General features: G+C 42.2%; 1 protein-coding gene across 1 annotated transcript in view; it reads left to right on the forward strand.

Moving 5' to 3' along the window:
- The window catches only part of LOC139663472 (aryl hydrocarbon receptor-like), a 41638-nt gene extending 17807 nt beyond the window's left edge, over positions 1-23831 (forward strand). Inside the window, exons 3-11 of the mRNA XM_071542153.1 lie at positions 9753-9853; positions 13148-13237; positions 16207-16324; positions 16660-16781; positions 17406-17608; positions 18736-18845; positions 19897-20038; positions 20143-21916; positions 22011-23831. Coding sequence (XP_071398254.1) covers positions 9753-9853; positions 13148-13237; positions 16207-16324; positions 16660-16781; positions 17406-17608; positions 18736-18845; positions 19897-20038; positions 20143-21916; positions 22011-22118 — 2768 coding nt within the window. The 3' untranslated portion in view covers positions 22119-23831. The remainder of the gene's footprint in view (positions 1-9752; positions 9854-13147; positions 13238-16206; positions 16325-16659; positions 16782-17405; positions 17609-18735; positions 18846-19896; positions 20039-20142; positions 21917-22010) is intronic.
- Positions 23832-25487: the final 1656 nt, after the last annotated feature.

Below are 25487 nucleotides of genomic sequence, written 5' to 3' on the forward strand. Positions count from 1 at the left end.
CGTAGGTCTTTGGATTTCACTTAATTATCCGACGCTGAAAAGATGTCAAATCCTTTCAAGGCTGCCCCGTTCCCTGAATGACAAGGATGTTTGCCTGGAGTGAATCTGACATCAAAAGCTTGTTCTGCATTTCTCCAATCCCATAATGGCCTGTTTTCTGACACAGGAAGCCACAGTTTGATGGTGGAAGGGCCTCACTCGGTGTCGAATTTCAAAAGCACCCTGACTTGAAAAACGGCCATATTGGAAAGGGCCTGTAGGATGGCAAAATGTTTGCCTTTTTGATCTCCCCAAATAGATATGCTATCAAATGTCAGTTCATAAATCTAACCTCTGTTTTCTCCGTTTGTTTTCATCATTTGAGAGCAGAACTGCTGTCAGGGTATAGGAACAAATCTAGCCAACAATAATGAGCTTTCTGTTACTTAACTTGAAACACCTGGATTAAAACAAAAGCAAATATTAATCAGACTCAAACAATACTGGCATCTGGGGATGGATTTTTATGCTAAGTAAATATATACTGTAATAAATTGGATGAGGAGCAGTGCTCTCCCCTTGACACGTTTGATAGGATCAACAAATCATGTGTGCGTACACAAGGGTGGTGTCAAGTTGGTGGTTCACTCTGTAGACACTGACTGTAACGGTGCGTTCACAACAAACACAAAGCAAATCTTCAGTAAACAACCCGCGAATATTCAAGTAACGTTATGCTGGGAAAGCCAGCTGTGCTAACGGTTGTGCTAACTGGGGCTAATGCTTGTGCTAACTTGGTTCATAGTAAAGTACAAATGATAGCTGGAATAAAGTACCAGACACATATTTTAAGAATTTACCAGGTAGTCTGACTTCCTCGCTGACTTTTCTCCAAGCCCTCTCCTTTTTGTTACGGTCTCTGTATGCCAGGAGACATGTGTCATACAGCTCCGGGAGCCCACAGACGGCTGCTATTAGCTTATCCTCCATTTTGTGATTCAACGTCAGGACGTCAGTGACGTTGGGAGAATCTCAACGCTGACAGGCTTTCGCGACACAGCGTCACGCTAATTTTCCGCTCAAGTTGAAAAGTTTCAACGCGTGCGAATTTGTGACCGAGGCAAATTTCACGTCATACGCGTCGCCCCGGTGCGAAAGCACATCTTTTCGCGTCTTTGCATTGACTTTGTATGTGATCGCGCCGCGTGAAAAATTTGCTTTGCGTTTGGTGTGAACGCGGCATAAGCCTTGACTTTGAATAGTTTGTGTCTACAACTAATGCACTTTGGAGGTTTTTTCTTTTTTTCTTTTTACAATTTATTAAGAAAGTTATTTGGTGGGGTCTGAATATTTGGTTGGTCTTTCATTCGTTTGTTCATAAAGCTTAAGTGTTTTTTCAGTGTGCAGTGTATAGGGGAATTACGGTATGCGCTGTTTAGGCAGGTAGAGCCCGGGGGGGGAGGGGGGGGCAATCAAAAGATCCTGCGGGTGGGCGAGAGGTGTGGCAAAGTGGGCCAAAAATTCAGCTCCGTGTCAGGCACGTGTGAGAATGTGAACACGTGCGTGCGACGCCATCTTTGACACATCGCACGGGCATCGGGAGTGGGGGTGGGGGGGGGTGTAGCGCTGTCAAGTGCAGTGTACCCAGTCAAAGCGGGTGGGTAATGTCTGGAATGAACAAGCACTTTACCCCCAGTATCCCTTCATCTAGTTGCGGCTTGTTTTCAGTCATGCCAACACATGAACCGAGCAGGAAATGAACACCTTTTACTTTGAGTCACACTGCGGTTTGAGTCACATCTGTCAAAGACCCCTTGAAACCCACATTCTCTGAAACGTGAAGCTTTAGTAATAGTTTAATCTTTCAGATACAATTTATTGTTCATATAGGTATTGTAGTAATCATTGATGTCTCTTTAAGAAACTCCCTATCCTCATGCATTTGGTTACTGTTACTTTTAGACAAAAACTGTAATTTTATGATGATTACGACAAATTAACGTCAGTGGATTGCAGCAACAGTTTTCTTCCCGCATCTTAACGCTATCACATTGTCATTACTTTGCAACAGTTGTTCAGTTGTCACTCCTGTATTAGGTAACACTGACTTGTAGATTCTGTGAAACTGTGACTAAGGATGAATAAGAACGAATAACTGTTACACTGGAAACACTGTAATGTTAATGAGCGAGTCAGCTGTTGTTCCAGGATAACCAAGGCATTCACAATAAGAAAACACACTATGTTGCTCTTGCATGCTCAATTCCTCAAAATCCAACTAATCTAAGCTATAGTAGCTATATTACTGTTCTGTGCCCACCAGATGTGGGCACAGAGCCAGACGATATAGAATCTATAGTGTTAAGAAAACAGTAGAAACACTGATTAGAAAGCTATGCATAATTGATTCAGGAATGTAGGTAAATGGCAAAAATCATCTCCTGTTAGAGAGTAGCAAAACAGATATTTATTTATATGAAAATGTCACAGATAATTACTTTTAAGTTTTAAGATGTGACTGTTTATCATTCAACAGCGTCGACAGGATTGTTGTGTGGATCTGTCAGTAATCTGGATCACAGACACTTTTTTTTAATTTTGATCATGTGAGGCCGCACAAAATAGTGTGCAGTAAAGACAGTCCAGCCAGCTGTCTGGCTAAGTCTAGCGTTGATTGTGTTAACTATTGATCCTGTGCCAAAAGACAGGTTTTCTCATTGCTGCAGGACTGATCTGGCAGCCTGCACACCCACACCCACACCCGCACACACACACACACAAACACACACACTCAAACACACTCTATCCTCCCGCATGGGCCCCTAGGGCTTTTGTAAGCAATACCGACAAGAGCGCTTCCCTTATCTGAACAGCCGCTACAGGAAAATCCCAGGATGTGGCCTCTCCCAGCCTGTCCGTCCAGTCCAGTCACGCAAGCTCTTTAGGGGGAAGGGGCCCCTGAACAACCCCCCCGCCCACACACACACACACACACACACACACACATACACACACACCCACCGCTTGGCAAGAGCTCACACAGCACTTACACAAACACTCAGACCTGGACAGTCCAACGTACATACACACACAAACACATGCAGCACACAAACTTGTGACTGTGCGGTCCTGTTAACACACAAAGCCATGCATGTCGTGTTGGCACAAGATGCTGGCTCATGTCTAATATACACATACATACTCATACATACATACATACATACATACGTACGCACACGTTTACCCTTACGGTGCAACAATGTGCAGCAAGCAGACAAAATCGAAATATATATTAGACATAAACACACACACACACTAACACACACACACACACACACAAAATTAATGCATACTGCTTCAGCCAAACGCAGACCCTCTCTCACTCAGAAACACACAGCACATGCAAATTCAAGTCCAAACCTGGACAATCCACCACATTTTTTTTTTTTTTTTCCTCCGCTCAATGTTCGCGTGAGTAAGTGGGCCCCTCTGCGGCCCTCTGTTTGTTTTCATTCTAGTTTTCTTTCCCAGTGGTGAATTGTGCATTGTGTTCTTTCTTCCCCCGTCTCTTTCCGTTGTTAACTGCTAAACGTTTTATTGCGCTGTTCTGTGCAGCGTTGCTTAGCGTGCAGTTAGAGTTCTCCTGGGCTGCTACAGTACTGGACTTGGCCAGGTCTTGACAGCCAGACTAGCGAGGTCAGAAGAGGGGGAGGGGGGAGGGGGGAGGGGGGGGGGTGCAGACAGAGACACACACATACGCACAAGCATACCGCCTTCACGGAGCAGGCAAAATGGGGTTATGGGGTCAGGGAAAGGGATGTTAAGACATCCTCTTCAGCGCTGCTGTCTTTGGTAGGGCCAGGAGATGTGGCCAAAATACCAGTACTAGTAATATTTCTCTTATTAGTTCTGGTTTGACAACATTTGACGGTATTTGCCATATTATTTCCAATACAAATTACACTATAATAGGGCATCTTCCTATCAAGTGACTATAATGAGTCAGTAAAAAGTGTGCTGAGTTTCAAGTGATTCTCACAGTTGTGTGAAAGGAGGCCTATTGATATTCAATGACTGGGCTCGGGTTGATCTTAGGGTTGGGGTTAGAAATAGGTTCAGGATTGGGTTTAGGTTTAAATATAGGGTCAGGTTGAGGGTTACATACATTTGGTGCATCTGTAGAGATTAGGGCTGAACGATTTTGAAAAAATATCTAATTGCGATGGCCACATTATAAAATAATAAATGAAAAAGACACCCCCCAACCTTAGACCCTCAATGAGAACAAGGAAAACCACAAACATCTCATTAGGAAAAAAAATGGAAAAAACCTTGGGAAGGGCTTCACAGAAAGGGATCCGCGTTCCAGGACGGTCAGACATGCAAAGGGTGCTGAGAGAGATAAAAACAAAGATTAAATGTTGATAACAAGATGGAACATTAACCAAATACTCAGAATAAACAGAACGCTTGGGTGAATGTCCGGTTCTGGCACGGGACATCAACGCCAACTCAGTCACCAGTTTAGTCGCCAAGATCATGATAAGCACGACACCCGGCGCAGGAACGTCAGTGCCATCTTGGTCACCCTGGACAACAACTACCACAGGCTGATACTGTCCAGCCAGAGCCGCAGCCTGAAACAGAATGGAGACGCACCCAAACACGCAGCAGACGAACTCAGTTGCTTATTCCCGCCCAGACAAACAGACACAACCAACATGAATGAACAGGTACACACAGACCAGGAAACAGGACACACAAAACTAAATTAAATTCCCTGGTCCTGAACCGGTGCCAAGTAGAGTCTAACCTTACTGTATGAAGAGACTGAGTCACTCCCAGTAATTGTGCAAAGCTAAGCTAAGCTAATATGATCCTCTCATATCATATTATTACTCTAAAGAATTCGTAGATCCTAACACCACAACAAAACAAGACTGATGACAGTACTCCACAATGCCAATTTCTATCTCTCTCTCTCTCTCTCTCTCTCTCTCTCTCTCTCTCTCTCTCTCTCTCTCTCTCTCTCTCTCTCTCTCTCAATGTTGTCTAAAGCTGCAGCTGTGCAGGTCAGAGCCTGCTTTTCTACTGATGATGCACCATCGTTCAGACATGAGGGGGAACAAAAGTTCCATTCTTCTATGAGAATTTACTCTCTTTGAACTTGCGGAGAGATTGGGTGGGCTCAGGTGTCACATGGCTGTGGGCAGGGGCGGACTTAGTGATTTGGGGGCCCTGGGCAAAGGCAAACATGGGGCCCCCTGAATCCCAACATTCACCCTTTTTTATAATTTATTCTCTCCTCTTATACACTTTACAGTATTATCTCTTTAATCGTTTTTTAATTTATCTTATCCTGTATTTCTTATCTAATGTCTTATATAGCCTACCTTCCATTTTCCACCACTAGCTAAGTTCTTTGCATCTCGCAGAAAATGGTGCAGTGCCAAAGCAAAATCAGGTTAAAGTCAAGAGGCAATATTGCGCTAGAAGTTAAGTGGAATAGCCCATTACCACTATAACCTGACATAAGATTAAAACATTTTTATTGTAACAAAAAGAGGGGTTCTTTTTAGTGTGTCTGTTTCTTTTAAACTGATGAGAAATATGTTTATTTAAGTTGTATTCTAGTATATTGTGGGGCCCTCTGGCTGCTGGGGCCTAAGGTAGTCGCCTACCTTTGCCTAATGGTATGACCGCCCCTGGCTGTGGGTTACACTCAGAGGCATTACTATCTATGTAGAGCCACCTAGTGGGGACAGGAATTATCAGTGTGATGAAATCTTGTGCCTGGGGGCAAGACACATGATTTCCTCTTTAGCTTTTTTGCTTTTACTGAAACTTTCTTTAGAATTCTGAGTAGAGAGAGAATTCTGAGAATGCTGAGTCTGAGTACGTCTAGGACATGTAGCTTCTTCAAACATGTTCAACCACAAACAAAGTAAGCAAAATTAGGGGTGCTGAGTTTTCATCTGCTACAACAAAAGCATAACTCTTCCAAATTGGAAAGGCAATCTAACCACATCATGCCATGGTGGGCCGCCCAGAGAACAATGCTTAACAGTGAGGGTGGTTTCCACAATCTACCGCCTTGCTGTGCAGGGGCCGAGAAACTTTGACTCTACCAATGGGGTGCTTCATTCACGTTGGCAAAAGAGGCCAACGTTCTGGCAAAGCCAAAACAAACAGTGGAGCTGAATGCCAGTTGTCGGGCTTAGCACAGGCTGCCTTTCATTCTCTAGAAATGCCAAACATTGTGTAGCAATAACAAAGTTATGCACTCTGTGACTCAACTAGAGTTTTGGTGTGCCATTAACAACATAAGTACCAGGATCTCAGCTGATTCACTGATGGAAAAAAATAGATAAATAAAAAGCTTTCCTTTATACAACAGATATCTTGCCAGAGGTAGTCTTGTGCAATCCTCTAACTGGAAGTGGTTGTCTAAACAGGCTTTGTTCTCTTGTTAGCAGGCTATGACACTGAGTGGCTCAGGTAAAGACTAGTGGCGTCCTGTCACTCTGAGTTCCTAAAATCCCTTGTCTCAGGGCCTCAGAGGGGCCCCAACAGCATAGATGAAGGGGGGATCATTGTTTCAAGGGGGAGCCACAGCAGATAAGCCCTAAACATGCTGCTTGACAAGTTGAAGTTAGAGTTAGCGTCTGGAAAAGTTATCTAAAGGAGATGTGATCAGTGGAAGGGTCCTAAAGTGTCCTAATTATCTTAACAGAGTCCACTGAATACACATCACCCTTAGAGAATTGGCATGCTGTGTGTATCCTAGTCTTAAAAGTACCAAGGCATGTAACAAGTAAAGTCAAGTTCTCAGCCATCAAAGAAGTGAAAGAAGTTTCTTCTTTGTTTTCAGAATGACAAAGTAAATAATGAATAAAGAAGCAAGCTAGATTACTCTGGAACATCTAAAAAAGACCAAATGGCAAGAGTTGCGGCTGATGTCTTGTGACATTTTTTCCCAAGTAAACCATGTCAGTGAGTCACTCTCTATTCCCATGAACTACTGTATGTTGCATACACAGTCCCAGTCTTGAACCTGGGAACCTGCTTTCCATTACACAACTGTTGCAAAAACAAACTGTTTCATATGGCCTCCTTAACAGAACATTTTTTAGAAGATTTTAACCTAGAATAATGCTGTAACACTTAATTATTGATTTCAGTGGAATTGATTAATTGAAATAATACCAAATATGAGACATTGTTATTTATAATGTTGTTTATAATTTGATGCAATGACAACATTTAACATTGTTTTGCCAGTAGCATGTCAGAAAAGTGGTGATGCTCACAAATATAAGCATCTTCTTCACAGTTATGCCAAGACTGTACAGTCAAAATTATTTGATGTGATGCCATTATGTAATTTCTTTTAAGTACTTCATGATGGCAGGCCTGTTTTTTCCGTGAGCAAGCTGCAATAAAACCATGGGCCTTTTCTTTGTTGTTTGCACAGGTTATAAAACTTATTACAAAATCATTAATAATACAAAGAAAGCCATCCTTCAGACTCTGATCCCCATCTGTTTCCACTAAGCTCAAACATGGCGGGTTAACATGTTCGACACAAAACAGGACATTTTTAAGCACCATTACAGACTAAACAAGTATAGCCAACACGCTCTTGCGCTGCTGCAGATGTGTGCAAATGATCTCCAACATGAAGTCACGGAGAGGCAGGCAGAAAAAAAAAAAAAGATTTTCTGTTCTGATCGTGATGGATGGAATTTCTTCTCAGTGCAATGATTTTGATTTTAGTTGGTGGCAGGGCTTCAAACCAGTGGCACGAGAGCAGTGGTCTCTCATGACGTCATCATCCACATGCCACTCGTGTATCCACACCCTGTTTGGCCCGCATTACAAGGGAAGGAATGAAGACATGAAGGCAGTGGAACAGAGGACAGAAATCAATGACAGAGAGGGATAAGGGTTTTCCTGTGGGATCACATTAAAGGATAGATCTAGTAAGTTTGTGCCAATCGTATATGTTCCCCTCCTTTCCGTTATTCCTGGTTTGTCTGCACACAGTCAGCATAGTTGGAGATATCAGGGCTAATTTTCCTCCATTTGCTGCCATTCATTATTGTACAGTATGAAAAACAACCTCCACAGAGTGAGCGAGATAATCCATCACAGTAAACATGAAGGCTTCATTTCAAGATGACACCCACAGGAAGAAATGGAAGTCTCCTCCAGGAAATAATCCTTCAAAAACATGTTACAAACTTTATTGTCACATCCATGTCTTTTTCTTTAGGACAGTACTTCATGTCAAGCTACGTTTGACACTGTAAAACCTGTAAAACCTAAAATCTAATTTCATGCAGCATGTATTGCAAAATGAGTGGGGGAAAGTTAACTAGACGTAGTAAACAGACAGTAGTAAATGGGCCTTAAAGCTGAATGACACCAATCTTCTCCTGTAACTCTATCTTACATTGCATTTTAGACAATTAGCTGATGCTCTTGACCAGAGCAACTTCCAATGAGTGCAACAGTAGAATATGCGTCAATTCCTAGATCACTAAAAATTACAAGAAACCAAAAGTAAGGAGTGCAAAGGTCCGGGTCTTAGGAAAGGAAAAGAGGTAGAATAACAGCTAAGGAGAGAGGGATTTCTTTAGAGAAAGGAGAGGATAGGGTTGGGCGATATGTTAAAGTTTTCCAACTGGCCACCGTCAGCCCATCAACCGGCGATTGCCGGTATATTCACGCAGGTCTGTGTGCGGCACGCGCAGGGGGCGGGGGAGTCCCCCACTCCCCACACGCCATCGTCAGCGAACAATCTTGGAAGAGCTTGTTGCCAAAAAGAATACAAAATCCCCTATTTGGGATTATTTTGGTTTTAAACCGGACGAAACTGGCAAGCCGAAGGACCTAAATGAAGTAATTTGCCGTCTTTGCAAACGAATAGTGCCGGTTGCTAAGCAATAAGCTGTCTGACAGTATTTGAAAAAGAGTCCGATGGCGTCAGATGAAGGAGCCTCCCTCCGCTTGCAGCCTCTAAATGAACAAACAGGTGGGGATAACATATTATGCTATTAAATGATCAGGGTGCACAACTGCACATACAGCTTTTGGTCTAGTTCTCAAATATGATTTATGAATTGACGTTGCTTTTCAGCACCAATCGATCGGACAGAAACCACTAAAGACGTCTTAATTGTCATTTAGTCACTCACTGCCCTGTTTTGTGAAAGACTCGTCGGAAATCAGTGCAACAAGAACGTGCATAATATGGCCCAACTCCAACTGCCAGTTCCTATTCACGCACGCTTTGAATTGCGCTTTACAGGGTAATTATTTACCATTAAATTAGCAAAATAAAATGACAAAAAGCGCCCCAAAAAAAAATTTGACTCAGCCAATCGCCGATAGCCGATATATTCGTCCTATCGCCCAACCCTTGTAGAGAAGGGATGAGAGGGCTGAATGAGACAGAGAGAGAGAGAGAGAGAGAGAGAGAGAAGGTTGGGTGAAGGACAGAATGACTGGCAGCCAATGTAGAAAAAGAAGTGATGAAGATGGTTGTGGAGGCAGTAGGCATGTTGATGAAATCCACCCCCAAAATGAACCCAACTTGGGGTTCAGTGCATAAACTCAGAGGGTGCGAGAGTCCAAAAACCTCCCAGACTTGTGTGCATATTGCTTTCAGGTTCGCGTGCTAATGTGTCCTTGTGCCCCCCCTCTCCATCCCCTTCCCTTCTTTTACCTCTGCTGCCCCCTTCCTCCCCAATTTTTTCCCTTTTCTGCAGCAACCATGAAGAAAAGCAGTGTCATGTTTCCCAGAGGGAATGGGCTGAACGGGAATGGGACAAACGCCGCAGGCTTCACTGAAGGGGACCTACTGCTCCAGGTACTAAAGAACACTGAAGGATGTGGGGGCTTATGGGGGGAAAGCTCAACTCAAACTCAAACATTACTTTTAAATGGGTCTTTGTAATACTATAATATCCCTGTCACTTCCCATTTAAAGCGACTTTCTATTCACGTTGACTCAAACGCGGTGTGTGCATGATAGGCTTGGACGATATCCAAAATGTTAAAAAATCGTGATACTGTCCTGCTGAAATAGAGTGATATGCGATATTATCAAATGTCTAGGTTAATAGTAATTATTATTATTAACAGCCTAGAAATTTGATCTTACTATTCAAGCATTGGAGGAAACAATGGCCATGATTATTTTTGTTTTTTTAATATCCTACCGCTAGTAGATTATAGGTTTAAATTGTTCAATATCATGTGAAATATCACGATATTTCATGGATATCGCGATATTCAATAATATTGAATAGCGGCCCAATGCTAGCGCATGAGGTGTGCCTTGATTTACCTCTCAAATATGAAACATACTAAATATATCATACATATTTGCTGTTTTTTTTCACTTTCCAACAGAAGGAAACTGAGGGAGGCACAGGAGAGAGGGTTATGGCAGGTTTCAGTCCCAGGCCAGCAGGTTCATGTGGGTCCAGAGACTGGGGTGTTAGGGTGTGATTACACCTTCAGTTTGTTTTCTTTGGTCCGAGCCATAGTGGAAAAGTTTAATTTACTTAATTGCATTTTTGTATTTAGTTAATTTGGTTCACACTGGCACATGCAAGCGAACCGCGGCTTGAGAGCAAAAGTCAAATCGACATTGGACAAAATTTGGGTTAGAGATTTCTTTTTTGTCCCAGTCCCTGCAACTGTAGTTAATCATTAAGGACTTGTCTGTGTTCTTTGCTGTAATTTACTTTCTCTGATGTTCATACCAGTTAAGAACACATGAAAAAATTGCTGAATATGAGCATCAGTCCAGATGTCAACATTTATCTCCTTATACCCATAAACCCTTGCGTTTTGGGGTTGTTTCCTGTATATTCCTGTGACTTGGTAGGGTTTAGATGTAGTGTGTAACTTAATATTCTGAATAGAAAAGAATATTGATGGTAGTGTGTCTTGTAAAGTAGTGTTGTTGGTAACAAAGGTGCAGGTGCAGTAACAGCAGTGTAGTGGACTTGGGTCTGCTGAGTCTGGGCAAAGAGGGGGGTGTTTCTGGGACACTGGAATACACTGCTGATCCTTCTTGAGGTGTCATGGGCCTAATTCAACAAAACATCGGTGAAGGAGGGTTCCCACTTGATAACCCCAATGATTTGCCTACACTCACTCACCCTGTAACTAGAGTAGGCAGCTGGTGAATGTTGCTGCCTGTCTTATGGTGCTGTAGATATACGATGGTGTAGCCTGATGTTTTCTATGCTACTCATTGGTATGGTATTGTGTCATTCTGTTGAACTCTGAATTGGGCCTCTATAGGAATGCTCACCTTGGATTATGGCACAAGGGATATTAACATCATATCCTGTGTATTGATAAATGCTGAGGTTAAATATCCACTGTGGGCCCTAGCATTTTAAATATTAACAGCTCTCTGAAATTTTCCCATCCGGTTTTAAGCATGCAGTGTTTCAACCCCTACTTAAGAAATCTAACTTTGACCCCACAAATTTAAATATTTTTAGACCCGTTTCCAAATGTCTTAATAACCCTAAACCATAGCACTGAGACTACTCTCCTGAAGGTCACACATTGCTTTCTGAAACAATTCTCAGATTTAAAATTCTTTGTTCTTATTTTATTATTGACTAATTTATTATTGACTACTATTGTCCTGTTTTTATGTGCTGTTTTTATATGTTGTCATTTTTTGGCTGTGACCAGCAGCTGTCAGTCGGTCAGTCAGGTGGTCCCAAAAATTTGTAAAAACTCTACTGCACATGTGCCAATATGGACATGGCTATAAAGACTCTATGAGCCTGGCTGCTGCATTACTACAAGTTAAGCTCAGGTGGTAAAGCATAGATAAGCCAAAGATTCCCGGTTCTAATTCCGAGCGAGTCAATTTAGTGCCAAGCTGGTCACAGCGTATCGCAAATTACATGTTTGTTTTGTATGTAAAGTGCTCGGTAAACTCAAAGCTGCTATACAAATAAAGATTATTGTTATTACCAGTGGAGTGCTTGGTGTGAATGCGGCCTTAAACATTACACCATCACTGAACACTTTGAGGAAGAACTCACACAGGCTGATCGACCCTCAGATGGCCTCAGGCTAGTAGGTGTGTAGATGAACAGTCAGACCTTGTTTGTTTGTGCGCTAATCTGGTGGCTACAGCTAATCCGGGCCTATTCGTTTAGCAGGAAGTTATGACAGGTGAAACAGGTGCCACTTGCCAAGGCCCGGCCACGGTTTGTGACGCTTAACAAAACCCAGGCTCACCGAGCGTCCCGCACCATGTTTACTCACGCTCATGTGTCAGGTACATTTTCACACTTCGAAAAGACTGGCGTGTTTGGGTTTCCTCTCACACGGCCAAGCCTTTTGTGATCATCACCTGTGAGAAGCAGCAGTTGACGGCAGCATCTTGGTTGCAGGATTTATACTCGGTGAATGTGTCTCCTGTAATGCAAAACTCTGAAAAACTGGAAAGCAGTTCAAAGACACAAGATATACTAATCCAGCTGGTTGTTGTCTTATAATGAGATTATTGTACATGGTGTGTGTGTGTGTGTGTGTGTATGTGTCTGTGCTTAGAGTGTTTTTGCGTGTGTTTGTCAAAGTTGCAGTGTATTTATGCATGTGTCCACAGTGTGTTCATGTCTGCTTGGTCTGTGTATGTCAGTATCATGCTTATGCACATGCTGCCACATAGGCCTGAACAATTAATCAAAATTTTTATCAAAATCGCAATATGACCTACTGCAATTTTCAAATCGCAGGAGGCGCAATATTTGTTAAAGGCGAAATGTGTCAAAATACCATTTTAAATTAAATATTGTCATGCTGCAGAGATGTCCTGGCCTACACATCATATTTTACAGACTTAAGAAAACATCTTTGTTTGGTACAGATCCCCGCAAAAATCACACCATAATCATTTTAATACGTTTTTCAATGAAAATGAGAATAATTTTGTAAAAATTATCATTCCCTCTTATATCGCAAATCATATCGCAATTGCAATATCAGTCAAAATAATCGTAATTAGATATTTATTTAGATATTAGATATATTTTCAAAATCGTTCAGCCCTACTGCCACATATGTTCATACCTCTATGAGTGTCTCTGACTGTAAACCCTACCATCTATTCCCCATCCAGGCGCTAAATGGATTTGTGATGGTGGTCGCTGCAGAGGGATTGGTGTTCTATGCCTCTCCTACGGTCCAAGACTACCTGGGCTTCCATCAGGTAAGACGCTGGCATCCTAGCTCGTCTTGAATTCCACCTCGTCGACACATAAGTAGATCTCTTTGTAGGCTGAAGCCATTTTTGCTGCTTCTCCACTGGCATCACAAAAAAAAGAAAAAAATTATGGTTCTGTCATTTAGATTGATGAGAGCATTCGAATTCAGGAAATGGATTACCATGCAGTGGAGTGGCAGTAAATTCCTGCATTAGGTGGATGAAACAGGCTTTTGTTGAATTCTACGTTCTAGATGGTTTAGTTCCTTTGAGAAGTAACCCTCTTGGACTAAAAGCCAAGGGCAACATTTGTTGTTAATCAGCGCAAACAGGGCCCCCGAAGAGCATAGCCCAGCGCAAAACTTGGGATGCGTCCAATTTTTCATTTATCATCAAAGAGGTGTGTTTGCGGCTCAACCACCTGTTACCTAACCAAAATAGGCAGGCGTTGAAGGAAATGTCTTGTAGAAAATTTGCAGTTGCGCTTGCTTCTCCTTCGGTAATTACAGCAGGAGCATATCCTAATCAAAGCTTTTTTTTTTCTATAGACAAAGGGAGATTCCATTGTTTATTCACGGGGATAGTCCACTGTGAATATTAGAATCTGCTGTACCGTAGCACATGTGGTTCCCATTATCTATACTTTCTTTCATTATCTCTACTGCATCTGTACTGGTTTGCAAAGCCCATAAAAAAGCGATGTCAGGGCTTAGGCTTTCATCTTCTCTCACTGTTGCTGTAATGTACACTGTAGAGCCAGTGATCTGCAAAACAGGAACTTGTCTTTTCTAGAAACAAAAAAAAATATATAGCCGTAAGCGGCGATTGAGGGGTCCAAGCACAATTTGATAAGACAGAGAGATAGACAAAACATTACAGAAGGTAGAAGGACACACACAAAAAATAACATGTTGTGAAGTTCGGACATGCAGTCTAACACCGGCTTTTGTGTTGGCCCGTGACTTCTGTCAAGTTCATCTTTTCATATGGTCATTTGTCCAAAAATTAGAAACTTAAGACATTAGTTATCACAAGCCTAGTGGTGTGAGGAGACAGCGTTACCCACGGGATTTGAACCCACGATCTTTTGTGTGGTAGACCAATTTATTAACCATTAGGCTACTAGGGCCAAGTAATGAGACTGTCCAAGCTATAGGCTATTTAGAGCCTATAGAGAGCCTTAGAGATGCTACCTCAGAGTTGACCTGTGCACATATGTACCAGATTTGTTGAAGTAGGCCAACAACTTCCTGACTTAGGGCAATTTTTGTATATTAGGCCTTGCCTACAAATTTTGAAAGCCAGTTGTAGCAAAACGGTATGGACTATCAAAAAACTGCTCGATAACTTTTGTGCAGGACAGTCCAGACATGCTGCTGAAGTGAAAAAACTGTTTTGGACAAAATTCAACATGGCGGAAAACCTTGTGGGCTGAAATGGGAGTGGCCTATATGGATAGATGCGACTTGGCCCAAGGAATCCAGCAATCAAGGAATTTTGTTCCTATGATCTACAGTCACTGCGTTATGGCCTTTTAAAATTTGAAATGTTGCTATAGCGCCCCCTATAGGCAAAATTACACCATTTTTTTTATATTAGCTCAGACTACATACCTGCACACGTGTACCAAGTTTGGTTACCATAGGACAATGCGTTCCTGAGTTATGGCGATTTTTGTGAAATAGGCCCCACCCACGACAGTTGACCAAACTTTGGAAGTCGATTATATGAAAACGGTGTGGAATATCAAAAACTGCTCAATAACTTTTGTGCAGGACAGTCCAGACGTGCTGTGTCGCAAATTTGGTGATGATTGGACAAAATTTGTAGGAGGAGTAGCGAAAAAACTGTTTTGGACAAAATTCAAAATGGCGGAAAATCTAGTTAGGTGGAAATGGGCGGGGCCTGTATGGATGGATGCAGAATGAACCAAGGAATCCAGGGAAAGAGGAATACGGACCATACGGTTCAGAGGTTATAGGCCAAAACGTAAAGTTGCTTGCTATAGCGCCACCATGAGGCCAAATGACGTGGATTCCGTAACCTGAGTAGTGGCTGAGACTTTGGACCTATCTGCCAAGTTTGGTCGCTGTAGCTCTTACGGTTTCTGAGATCCAGATACTTTTAGGGCAGAAGAAGAAGAAGCGGAAGAATAATAATCCGAACAAAAATAATAGGGTTCCCAGCACTACGTGCTTGGACCCCTGAAAACATAAGTACCCAGCAAATTCCCCAAGTTTGGATTTAGCTCAGTGTCTGCACCACTCACTGTACGTTTGTGGTCCCTTGTATCTAAAAGGATCAACCAAAGGGTGTATGTTATGAAACCATCGTCATGGGTTCCTCCCCATCTCATGAGTAAAACATTGACCAGACATCACTGTTAAACAACCTTTAAACTTTTGCAGCTAAAACTAACTCACAAACTCTCTGAGACAAATCAGAACAGCTTTGAGTAAGTTTGTAATATGTTATTCTAAGCTATGATTCTGCTGTGAATATACAATGAAATATCTTCCTATTTAATGCATTTTGACAGGAAGTAAAGGATTGAGTTTCATCTGAAAAATGTGTGTGGCAAAGTGATATTTACAGTATTTAGCGGTTCCAATAGCCAGTCCACTGAGGTACTGACCACAGGCCACATAATACCTCTTGTTTTTAAAATGAGCTGTGGTGAGTCTCACTTCTCCGTACCAAGAAACCAGAAGACTACAGTAGCAACCAGACTCTGGCCAGCCAAGGACCAACTCTAGGCTTGTGGCTTGAGGGTTTGTTTGTTTAATATCGCACATGCTCTTTCAAGAATTCATAAACGGAACTGGCTTTCTTTTCTTCCTCTGCGGTGGGCGCACACCAAGATGCTTTTTTAACAAACGGATATAGTGGGATGTGTTCATTTCTTGATTTCTGCGCGAACGACCGTTTGGTGAAGCAATGTCGAGGGGGCTTACCGTGCTCTGCTCTCTCTACAGTCAGATGTGGTCCACCAGAGTGTGTATGAGCTCATCCACACTGACGACAGGGCCTTGTTCAGACAGCAGCTCCACTTTGCTCTCAACCCCGCATCCTTTGGCACGGATCAAGGAGGTGGTAAGTACCGTAGAGGAGAGCGAGAACTCTCCAGAAGGTTTGCACAGGGAAGAGTGCACCATATCACCAAAATGACCAAATCAGAAAGCCATGCTATTCACCAACCATGCACAATGAGTGGAAAGCTGCCTAATAGTGCTGGTCAACAAAATAAAGCCTCATTGCATTGCATATGTAAATTATATGTTTAATCATATAAGTTTGCCCACATAATATTTATTTGTCACTTTTTAAGCAAGTGCGCTTCTTACATTAGTCCAATCCATGTATCTCTGACTTGGCTAAAGGTCTCTGATGTATAATATTTGTTATAATTATAATATCCATGTTCTCAGTCTTCCAAAGTGAGACAGTGAAGTACGACCCTGAGCAGCTTCCCCCAGAGAACTCCTCCTTCCTGGAGAGGAGCTTTGTGTGTCGCTTCCGCTGCCTCCTGGACAACTCCTCTGGCTTCCTGGTTGGTATACATCATAAAGTACATGTAGCATTTTAACAGCAATAAATTATTACCACATTCATTTTGAGACATTCGTATAACTACTGTAATCAAGGGAGGCCATCGCTGAGAAGCCTGTCAGCCTCTACCAACACTAACAATACCACGGGCGTGAGATAGAGGCTACAGTTCAACTATCATCTCATTTGTTTACAGTAATTATACGAAGGTATCACAATTAAGTTAACAATAATATATTGATATATATTAAAATGGTAACACTTTACAGTAAGGGTCACTAAGCTAAGGGTTAGTTAATGCTTAATAAGCATTAACTAACCCTTAATTAACAGTTAACTAATGTGTAATTTACTAATGGTGTTCATGTTAACTAAGGTATTAATTTATACATTATTTGATAGTTTATAAAGATGACTATTAAATAATGTATAAATTAATACCTTAGCTAACATCATTAGTACACCATTAGAACACCATTAGTAAATGATTACCAGACAGATTAGTTAATTGTTAATTAAGGGTTAGTTAATGCTTATTAAGCATTAACTAACCCTTAACTTAGTGACCCTTATTGTAAAGTGTTACCATTAAAATCATTTGTTTAATTGTTTTTCCCCCAACCAGGCCCTGAAATTCCAAGGGCGACTGAAGTATCTGCACGGCCAAAGCATTTTGAGTGATGATGGGACGTGTGTCCAGCCTCAGCTGGCTCTGTTCACCATTGCTACGCCGGTCCAGCCTCCGTCCATTTTGGAGATCAGGAGTAAAACGCTCATCTTTCAAACCAAGCACAAGCTGGACTTCACTCCCACAGGCATCGACAACAGGTGAAGAACCACAATAGCCGGTCATGATAAAGAGGGATTGTCCACATAAAAGGCTGATTCATGCAAAATTCTTTTTAATCCATAGCAAAGTACTCCAGCGCAGAAAGGTGGAGGAAAAAAACACAGCACACAAACTGAAAGAGATAAATATTTTAGCCAACGTAGGACTGGAGAGGCAGCAATGAGCACTTCATCAAAGATGGAGACAAAATAAAAAAACAAGAATTTCACGAGTTATCACTTTAACATTTTTTACGACATGAGAAATGTGGCAAAGTGCACTAGATTTTCTCTGTTGACCAATCAATTAGTCTTAGTAAAATTGAAATTGAAATTGACATTGTATGAAAAATTCTTTGTTTAGGTATACATGATATGGTTTCTTCAATTTGATGTGTAATTTTTGCTATCCAACTATATGGGCACATCCAGGGTCTGAAATCATCACCTACCAGGTGCCAAGTGTCTCTTGTCTTTGGTGGATCGATCAGTCAGTAAACTTTTTAACACAATAACGTTTGAAGGCCTGGGTTATAGTCTTTGGTCTTTGCCAATTATGAAACTTTGACACTGCTGAGCTTCAAAATACTTTGTTGCAATTTGAATTTTGTTGCACTTCATAATGAATTAAATACTCTGACCACTATATGAATGAGCAAGTTTTAAATTAACACACAGTACATGATTTTATACATGAATTGGCATTGAATTGGCATTGTAGGCATATTTCTTGGAAAACTGATTGATTATTTCAGCTAGTAATGTTTTTTTGTTTTTTTTGTGTTCACCAGCCCTTGGCAGGTGAGCCAAAAATTAAATACATTTCAGACACTGTGCTTTGCAACAGACATTTCCAAATCCTAGACCTCAAAATACCATCTGTTGGCAACTTCGAACAAGTTAGGATACCTCTCAAGCTTGCCTAAATTACCATGGAGATATGAGCACTTTCATAATCACACGCATTTATTTTTAAAATGGATTAATTTGTGTCACTAATAGAATTTTCAGGCAGTTTTGACCAGTGTCATATTCTCATACGCTCTTTGTAATGTTCCTCCAGAGGTCGATGTTTGCTAACTGAAGTTTATATCAACAACACAAACGTCTCTTTTGTCTTTCTGCAGGGGGAAGGTTGTTCTGGGCTATTCGGAGATTGAGCTGTGCATGAGAGGCTCCGGCTACCAGTTCATCCACGCAGCTGATATGATGTACTGTGCCGACAACCACATGCGCAGTATGTTGACACTTTCACCTCTGTTGTCACAATACATGTTAATATTATAGGATACTTGGTAGGGATGTAATGATACATTCAGCTAACGGTTCAGTTTGACACGTGATACTGGGTTCATGGTTCGATATCATGATATTTTGAGCCAAATCTGAAATGAAATGAAGACAATTATGACTGAACAAATGCCTTTTTATTTCTGATGGAAAGCAAAAACAAACCAAACAGGGTGACTACAGGTTTCTGTGACTTAAATTTAAAACATTTTCAGACCTTTTTAATGCCAGATCAAATAAAATGTAAGACCAATTTCATGCCCAAACAAGCTTAAAGACTAAACAAACAACAAATCAACACCCAGTAAAGTTACATCTGAGCAACCAAGACCATTTCTCACTTCACTAGAAAAGTAGTGCAAAGAGAACCAGCTCTGCTTTTATAACCTCTGAAACCATATTTAAGACTGAAACACAACATTTAACCATATAGCGACTGGAGGTTTTCACTGTGATCTTGTTACACATGGTGTAGTGTGTTGTGAGTGTCACCTGTAAGGCAAAGCTGTCTTACAGTACTTTCAGACAGTCTTTGTCTTGTCAGTTGACAGCAGACTGAAAACTTGATGGAGCGTCCTAACTTTCAGTTTGGCCTGACTCCATCTTGTCTCTTGCGTCTACACTGTAATGACTTCAGCTGTCATCATTTTAGGTGTGATGACCTGGGCTAAATCTTGCTAGCAATGCAAAAGAAGGAAAGACTGTTCTGAATGTCACTTCTCAGCTGAAATCACAAACATATTTTCAGCTTTGTATCATGAAATTTCATGTTCCTTCTCCTATGTTAAAAGTTGTTTTCAGTTAACTTAGATTCCAATGTGGAAACTTTTTTTTATCACAGTGTATGGTGGAGAAATAAATAACAGGCTAAAATTTAAGATGTCAAGGTTTCCTTTAAGAATTGTTGTTCAAAGAGACATTTACTGCTGCTACATCAGTAGCCTCTGACTGTGTGTGTGTGTATGTGTGTGTGTGTGTGTGTGTTCTTTTTATCACAGTGATAAAAACAGGAGAGAGCGGTCTGACTGTGTTCAGGCTCTTGACTAAGTCGCGGGGCTGGGTGTGGGTGCAGGCCAACGCCAAGCTGGTCTACAAAGGAGGAAGACCTGACTTCATCATCGCACGTCAGAGAGCTTTAGTGTGAGTGTGTGATCCCTTGATTACTTTACTATCAAGCTCAGTCAGCTTTCTGGTCTGTCACTGTTGGCTATAATTTAATGTGCCCTCTATTTGGCTCCTTTCAGCAACGCTGAGGGTGAGGACCATCTTCGCCAAAGGAGACTGCAGCTCCCCTTCAGTTTCGCCACAGGAGAGGCTCTCCTCTACGAGCAGGGTCCCACGCTGGACCTCACGAAGTTTCCATCCAGCAGCAGCTTCAACAAGGCAAAGGAGGACGTGGCCCCCGGTTCTCTGCTGGGATGCTTCCTGAGGCAGGACGAGACGATCTACACCCAGGCGGTGGAGCCCCCGCTACCCGTGGATCAGGTGTTCATGGATAGCCGGGCCCTGGTCAACGTCCCCAGTGACCCGTGGCAGACGATCGGGTCTAGCGCCAACCCGGATGGCCCGGTTGTAGTGAAGGAGGAGGCCGAACAGTCGGTGGTGGCTATGATCGACACCCTGGAGAAGATGGCGCAAGACGGTGACTTGTGTGCGGCGCTGCAGAGTCTGGAGGTTGATGCTGCAGAGCTGATGGAGTGGGAAAATGCCCTCAAGAGACTAAGTCAGGACGATGATCGACAGAGCAATACCAGGTCTGAGCTGGACAGCATCCTCACTAATGACATATTTGCCTACATGGATACTGTTTTGTTCAAGGAGAGGGTTGAGGCTAATCTAAATGCCAGCCAGCCCACCTGCCTTGCAGCAGTCAACAATAATCAAGGAGAGCCGTTCGGTCAGGAGGCGCAGCCCTCAGCCGCAGGACTGTGTGAGCCACAGTTGTTTCAGAGGCCGAGTGTCGACCACACTCACTCTCCAGTGAATGGTCTCTGTGCTCGGCAGCAGGGTACAAACAACGGACCAGTGAGTGTAGGGCAAAGCTTGGCAGAGCCTGCTCAAATATTCAACACCCAGAAACTCTCCCATTATGGTCCCCTGACCCCTCAGACTGACACCAGCCTCCGCTCCCTTCAGCAGCTGCAGCTTCCGGACATTTTCAGCCCATCGATAGAGCTCCCAGAGCTCACTCTCCCTGTTGCCTCAGTTAGTAACGGCTCAGTCCCATTTGACTCATGTGGGCAAGCATCCATCAGCCACATGGGGATTCCTGGCCAGACACAGTCAAACCAACTAAAGCAGTGTCCTCGTAACGGCATGCAAGCTCCTTCAATGGCAGCAAATGGACAGCTGCTGCAGAGTTCTGTTCAGCAACCAAACAGTGTAGCACCCAGTGTAATGGACAATCTGCCATCCCTGATTCCTTGCAATGACTTTTCCTCCCCCACTGAATCTACCACACATAGTGTTCCCATTCCCTTTCCCACAGGCTGCTTGCAAGGAAACAGCCCATTTCAAACACACAATAACCACAGAGTTCAGCAGTGGCCACAGAACCAGCAGCAGAAGCTGCCCACCGCTAGCATCATGCAGAACGGATACAAGGCGATGCCCGCCTGCCACAGCCAACCCTCATCAAGCCAAAGATTCCCTCCTGCTGGCCTTTGGCCACAGAGTATCAATGGACTGAACCACACTCAACAGGGAGGACTGGCAGATGGCCAGCCGACTCCTCCCAGCAGCTGCATGTTTGACAAGCTCCCTCTATCTAACGGCAGCGGCCTCGCTCCCTCTGGCTCTTCATGCCAGAGGGGGAATGACGCCCCTCTGGATCAGAGTCCTCCTCAAGGTTCCTGTTATTACCAGTGGGGCCGAAGTGAGCCTGTGGTGGGCACGTCGGCCATCATCCAGGAGAACACTAGCATCAGTCCCCCATCTCACCCCCTCCAGTCCAACATGTCCTCCCCACAGGACATACTGGCCATGCAGCACTACCTGGAACGCAGCGAACAGACACAGGTAACCCCGTTCCCCTTTCCTTGTATGCAACATTAAGTCTGTGCTTTGTGATTTAACTTTGTATCCTCACCGTTTTTTTGTTTTTTTTCAACAGAATCCAGGCCTCCCCGCTGAAAGCAATGGATTGCTTGCTGTAGCTCCTCTTGGTGATGTAAATATGTACTTTTCCGAGCAGACCCAAGCCAATTATTGCAACTTCTAAAGATGCAGCAAATCCTGTCCCTGAGAGGGAGGAGTGGAGGGCAAGAGAAGGACGAAATGCATGATTAGCCTGTATCAGCGCTTATCCACAGACTTAATATGCTTATCCTGATGTAACTATCATCATATTTTTGTATTGCTTCGTCTCATATATTATTATGTCCAATCTATACTGTATAAAAGCAGTAGCCTGTCAGTCTTGAGTGATAATGAAGTATAAAGCCACAAGTGCATTTACCAGGATGGAGCTTGAGCCAGCTAGAGACACTGGTGGAGTTCCAAATTACCAAAGGAATACGCTTTCATGAGGGAATCCAGACATCTTCACTTCCACGTTTTCAGCCAGGAACATTCACATTTCCCAGATTTAAATGCATGAAGAGAACAGAATCTTTTCGAAGAAAATGACTGCATGTAAGAATTTCATTCTTAAATGAAATGTCCACCATTTGGAAAAATTCAAAGTACAACTCACTGTGGAGTATTACTGAAAGTAATCAGACCCAGTTGTGTTTACAAGTTTTACAAGATTTTTTTTATTTTTTTTTCGGAAAAATGTATACATAGCATTTTGGAATGAAACCCTTAAATAGGATTCATATCAATGTATAAATATAATTTGTAATTCTCTGTTTGTATTATTTGTATTTGATATGTTCCAGGAAAAAGACTCTGTATAAGGCTTACTTTGGTTCAAATAATTCTATCCTCAAATATGTACAGAATGCAATACCATGTGATGCATGTGGTTATCTATGTAAGCTACATTGCAATTTAACAATTTTATAAGTAGCATATAGGAAATATTTAGCAATTAGGGATGCAGCGATCTCCCAAATACTAAAATCTGAGACCAACAATTAACTTGTCGCAAATCAAAACAAAGCAACTTGAAGCAAAGTAGATCTCCAATGAAGAAGAAACAAATCTGGTATCGCTGATGATAAATTCTCAGCATCACCCAATCCATATTGGTATTGTGCATTCCTAATGGCGCTAGTATTCCTCCTGTTTGTTTTCCTATGATGCCTTCATATTTGCTAAATAGTTATTTGGTATTGTACACACACTCTGAGCCATATACAAACCTATAACTCTACATGTTTGCTTCTGCTTTTCTCGCTTGTAAAACAGCTGAAAAGTGTCCAAATATATGAGACTCAGTAGGCCGGCGGCCTTGACACTTAGAGATTGTCTGGAGAAAGAGGGGAAGGGCCTGAGCAGACGACCCAGATAGAGGAATCAGTCAATCAGAACGCATCGTTGATTCCCATCACCGGCCATATTTGGCGGGTCTCTCTGTATGAGGGTGAAGAAGACACAACTCCCCTTTGTTTTCTGTCCCAGAGATCAATATGGCCTCCTTTCCCTTGACCTGCTTGCACATTGTGCTCGATTACGGGCGGCAAACAAAACGCCTTCGATGTTGGACTTGATAGAGAAATTGTCACAACTGTGCCTTCGATACACCTAGCCACTAAATCCTGAGCGAAACGCTTATTATTCGTGCCATGTCATATTTTTTCGTTTTTACGCTCTTTTATCTGCTACAGCTGCCATATTCTATGCTTTGTAAACACTTTTTTCCACAGCTATACAGTTTAGTATAGTCCACTTGTATTTAGCCAAGTAGAGATAGAATCTATGCCATATGTTACAAACCACCCTTTGCCAACCGTTTAATTCTTTTTCATAATAAATATATGTGCAATGATTTAAATTATGTCGCGTGATTTCTTTATACGAAAAAGACAATGGAATATAAGCACATAAATAGGGCCGTTGAGGTCCATTGGGCAAATGATTTGACAGTGAGAATAAAAGCTTGATTTATAATTTTGGAAAAGTTCTACATCTCAAAGATAGAACATTTCGGTGACACTCCTTCAACTAGCCATAAACTAGGAAGTCCATACTGTATATGCTGTGTGTAAAATTTCGTTGAGATTGGATCAGCTTTGCGAGAGAAAAATAGGCGTTGCATAGAAATTGGATTCTAGACCTTACATAGGAGTAATTAGGCAAAGTGTAAAGTTGCTTGCTATAGCGCCACCATCAGGCTGATCGGTGTCATGTGTTTTTGCCTGAGTGGTGGGGGAGATTTGAAACCTACGCACCAAATTTGGTTGCTCTAGGACTTACGGTCTCTGAGGTTCAGATCATTTTAGGGCAGAAAAAGAAGAAGAAGAAGAATTCTAACCAAAACAATAATGAAACAAATGCAACAAAATGCAATATAAACAATTGTGGGGTTATATAAGTATACAGTAAGCTGACATGTTAGGCAGAATATACGGGAAAGTATGGATTACTTGATTACCTTGATTAATTAACTGACGGATAATACAGACCATAGTCATATGGTGCCATGCCATTGTTCCAACGGCCCATTATTCCGAAACCCTGATAGTCCGAAAACTGCATGCCAAGCTCCATCCACAACCGTGGCTTCTGACAGCCTTGACCATAAGCTTGCTCTAACCGTAACCTCAGTGAGCCCATGCCTCAACCCAACCACCTCCGGGATAGGGCTGCAACTAACGATTATTTTCATTGTTGATTAATCTGTCGATTATTTTCTCGATTAATCGATTAGTTGTTTGGTCTATAAAATGTCAGAAAATGGTGAAAAATGTGGATCAGTGTTTCCCAAAGCCCAAGATGACGTCCTCAAATGTCTTGTTTTGTCCACAACCCAAAGATATTCAGTTTACTGTCATAGAGGAGGAAAGAAACCAGAAAATATTCACATTTAAGAAGCTGGAATCAGAGAATTTTGACTTATTTTTATTAAAAAATTACTCAAACCGATTAATGGATTATCAAAATAGTTGGCGATTAATTTAATAGTTGACAACTAATCGATTAATTGATTAATCGTTGCAGCTCTACTCCGGGATAACAGGCTATCGGACAAATGGGCTTTCGGTCCAATGGGTGGACATTTTTCGGACTATTGGGGTTTCGGAATAATGGGCCGTCGGAACAATGGGCAGTCCCCCAGTCATAAATCATGACCTCTAATACCTTTGATAGGCAGAATACCAAAACATTTATCCTCATTGTCAGACCTTGAATGTCATCTCTGCATTGCTGAAGACAGCATGATGTTTTCTGCCATCTGATCACTTCAGGCTGTCTGGAGAGGGGAAGAGGTTCAGCTGGCTTTCATCTTTCCATTCTCACCACTGCGGAAAGAAATGACGCTTTTGTCCACCAGAGGGCTCACAGGTCGCCTCGTCTGTCCTCCTCACCCCTCCAAGTCCTTGTGTAAACAGTTCAAGTACATACAAGGCTGTTCAAAGCTCCTATTGGTAGCTTTGCAGGCAGTGTTTTAGTGGGAAATTAAAAAAAAAAACCATGACTGAGT

Source organism: Centroberyx affinis, unplaced genomic scaffold (genome assembly GCF_046629955.1).
Source record: "Centroberyx affinis isolate AG114_WGS23_722 - 3 ecotype Tasmania unplaced genomic scaffold, CSIRO-AGI_Caff_v1 ptg004026l_1, whole genome shotgun sequence".
NCBI classification, from domain to species: Eukaryota; Metazoa; Chordata; class Actinopteri; order Beryciformes; family Berycidae; genus Centroberyx; species Centroberyx affinis.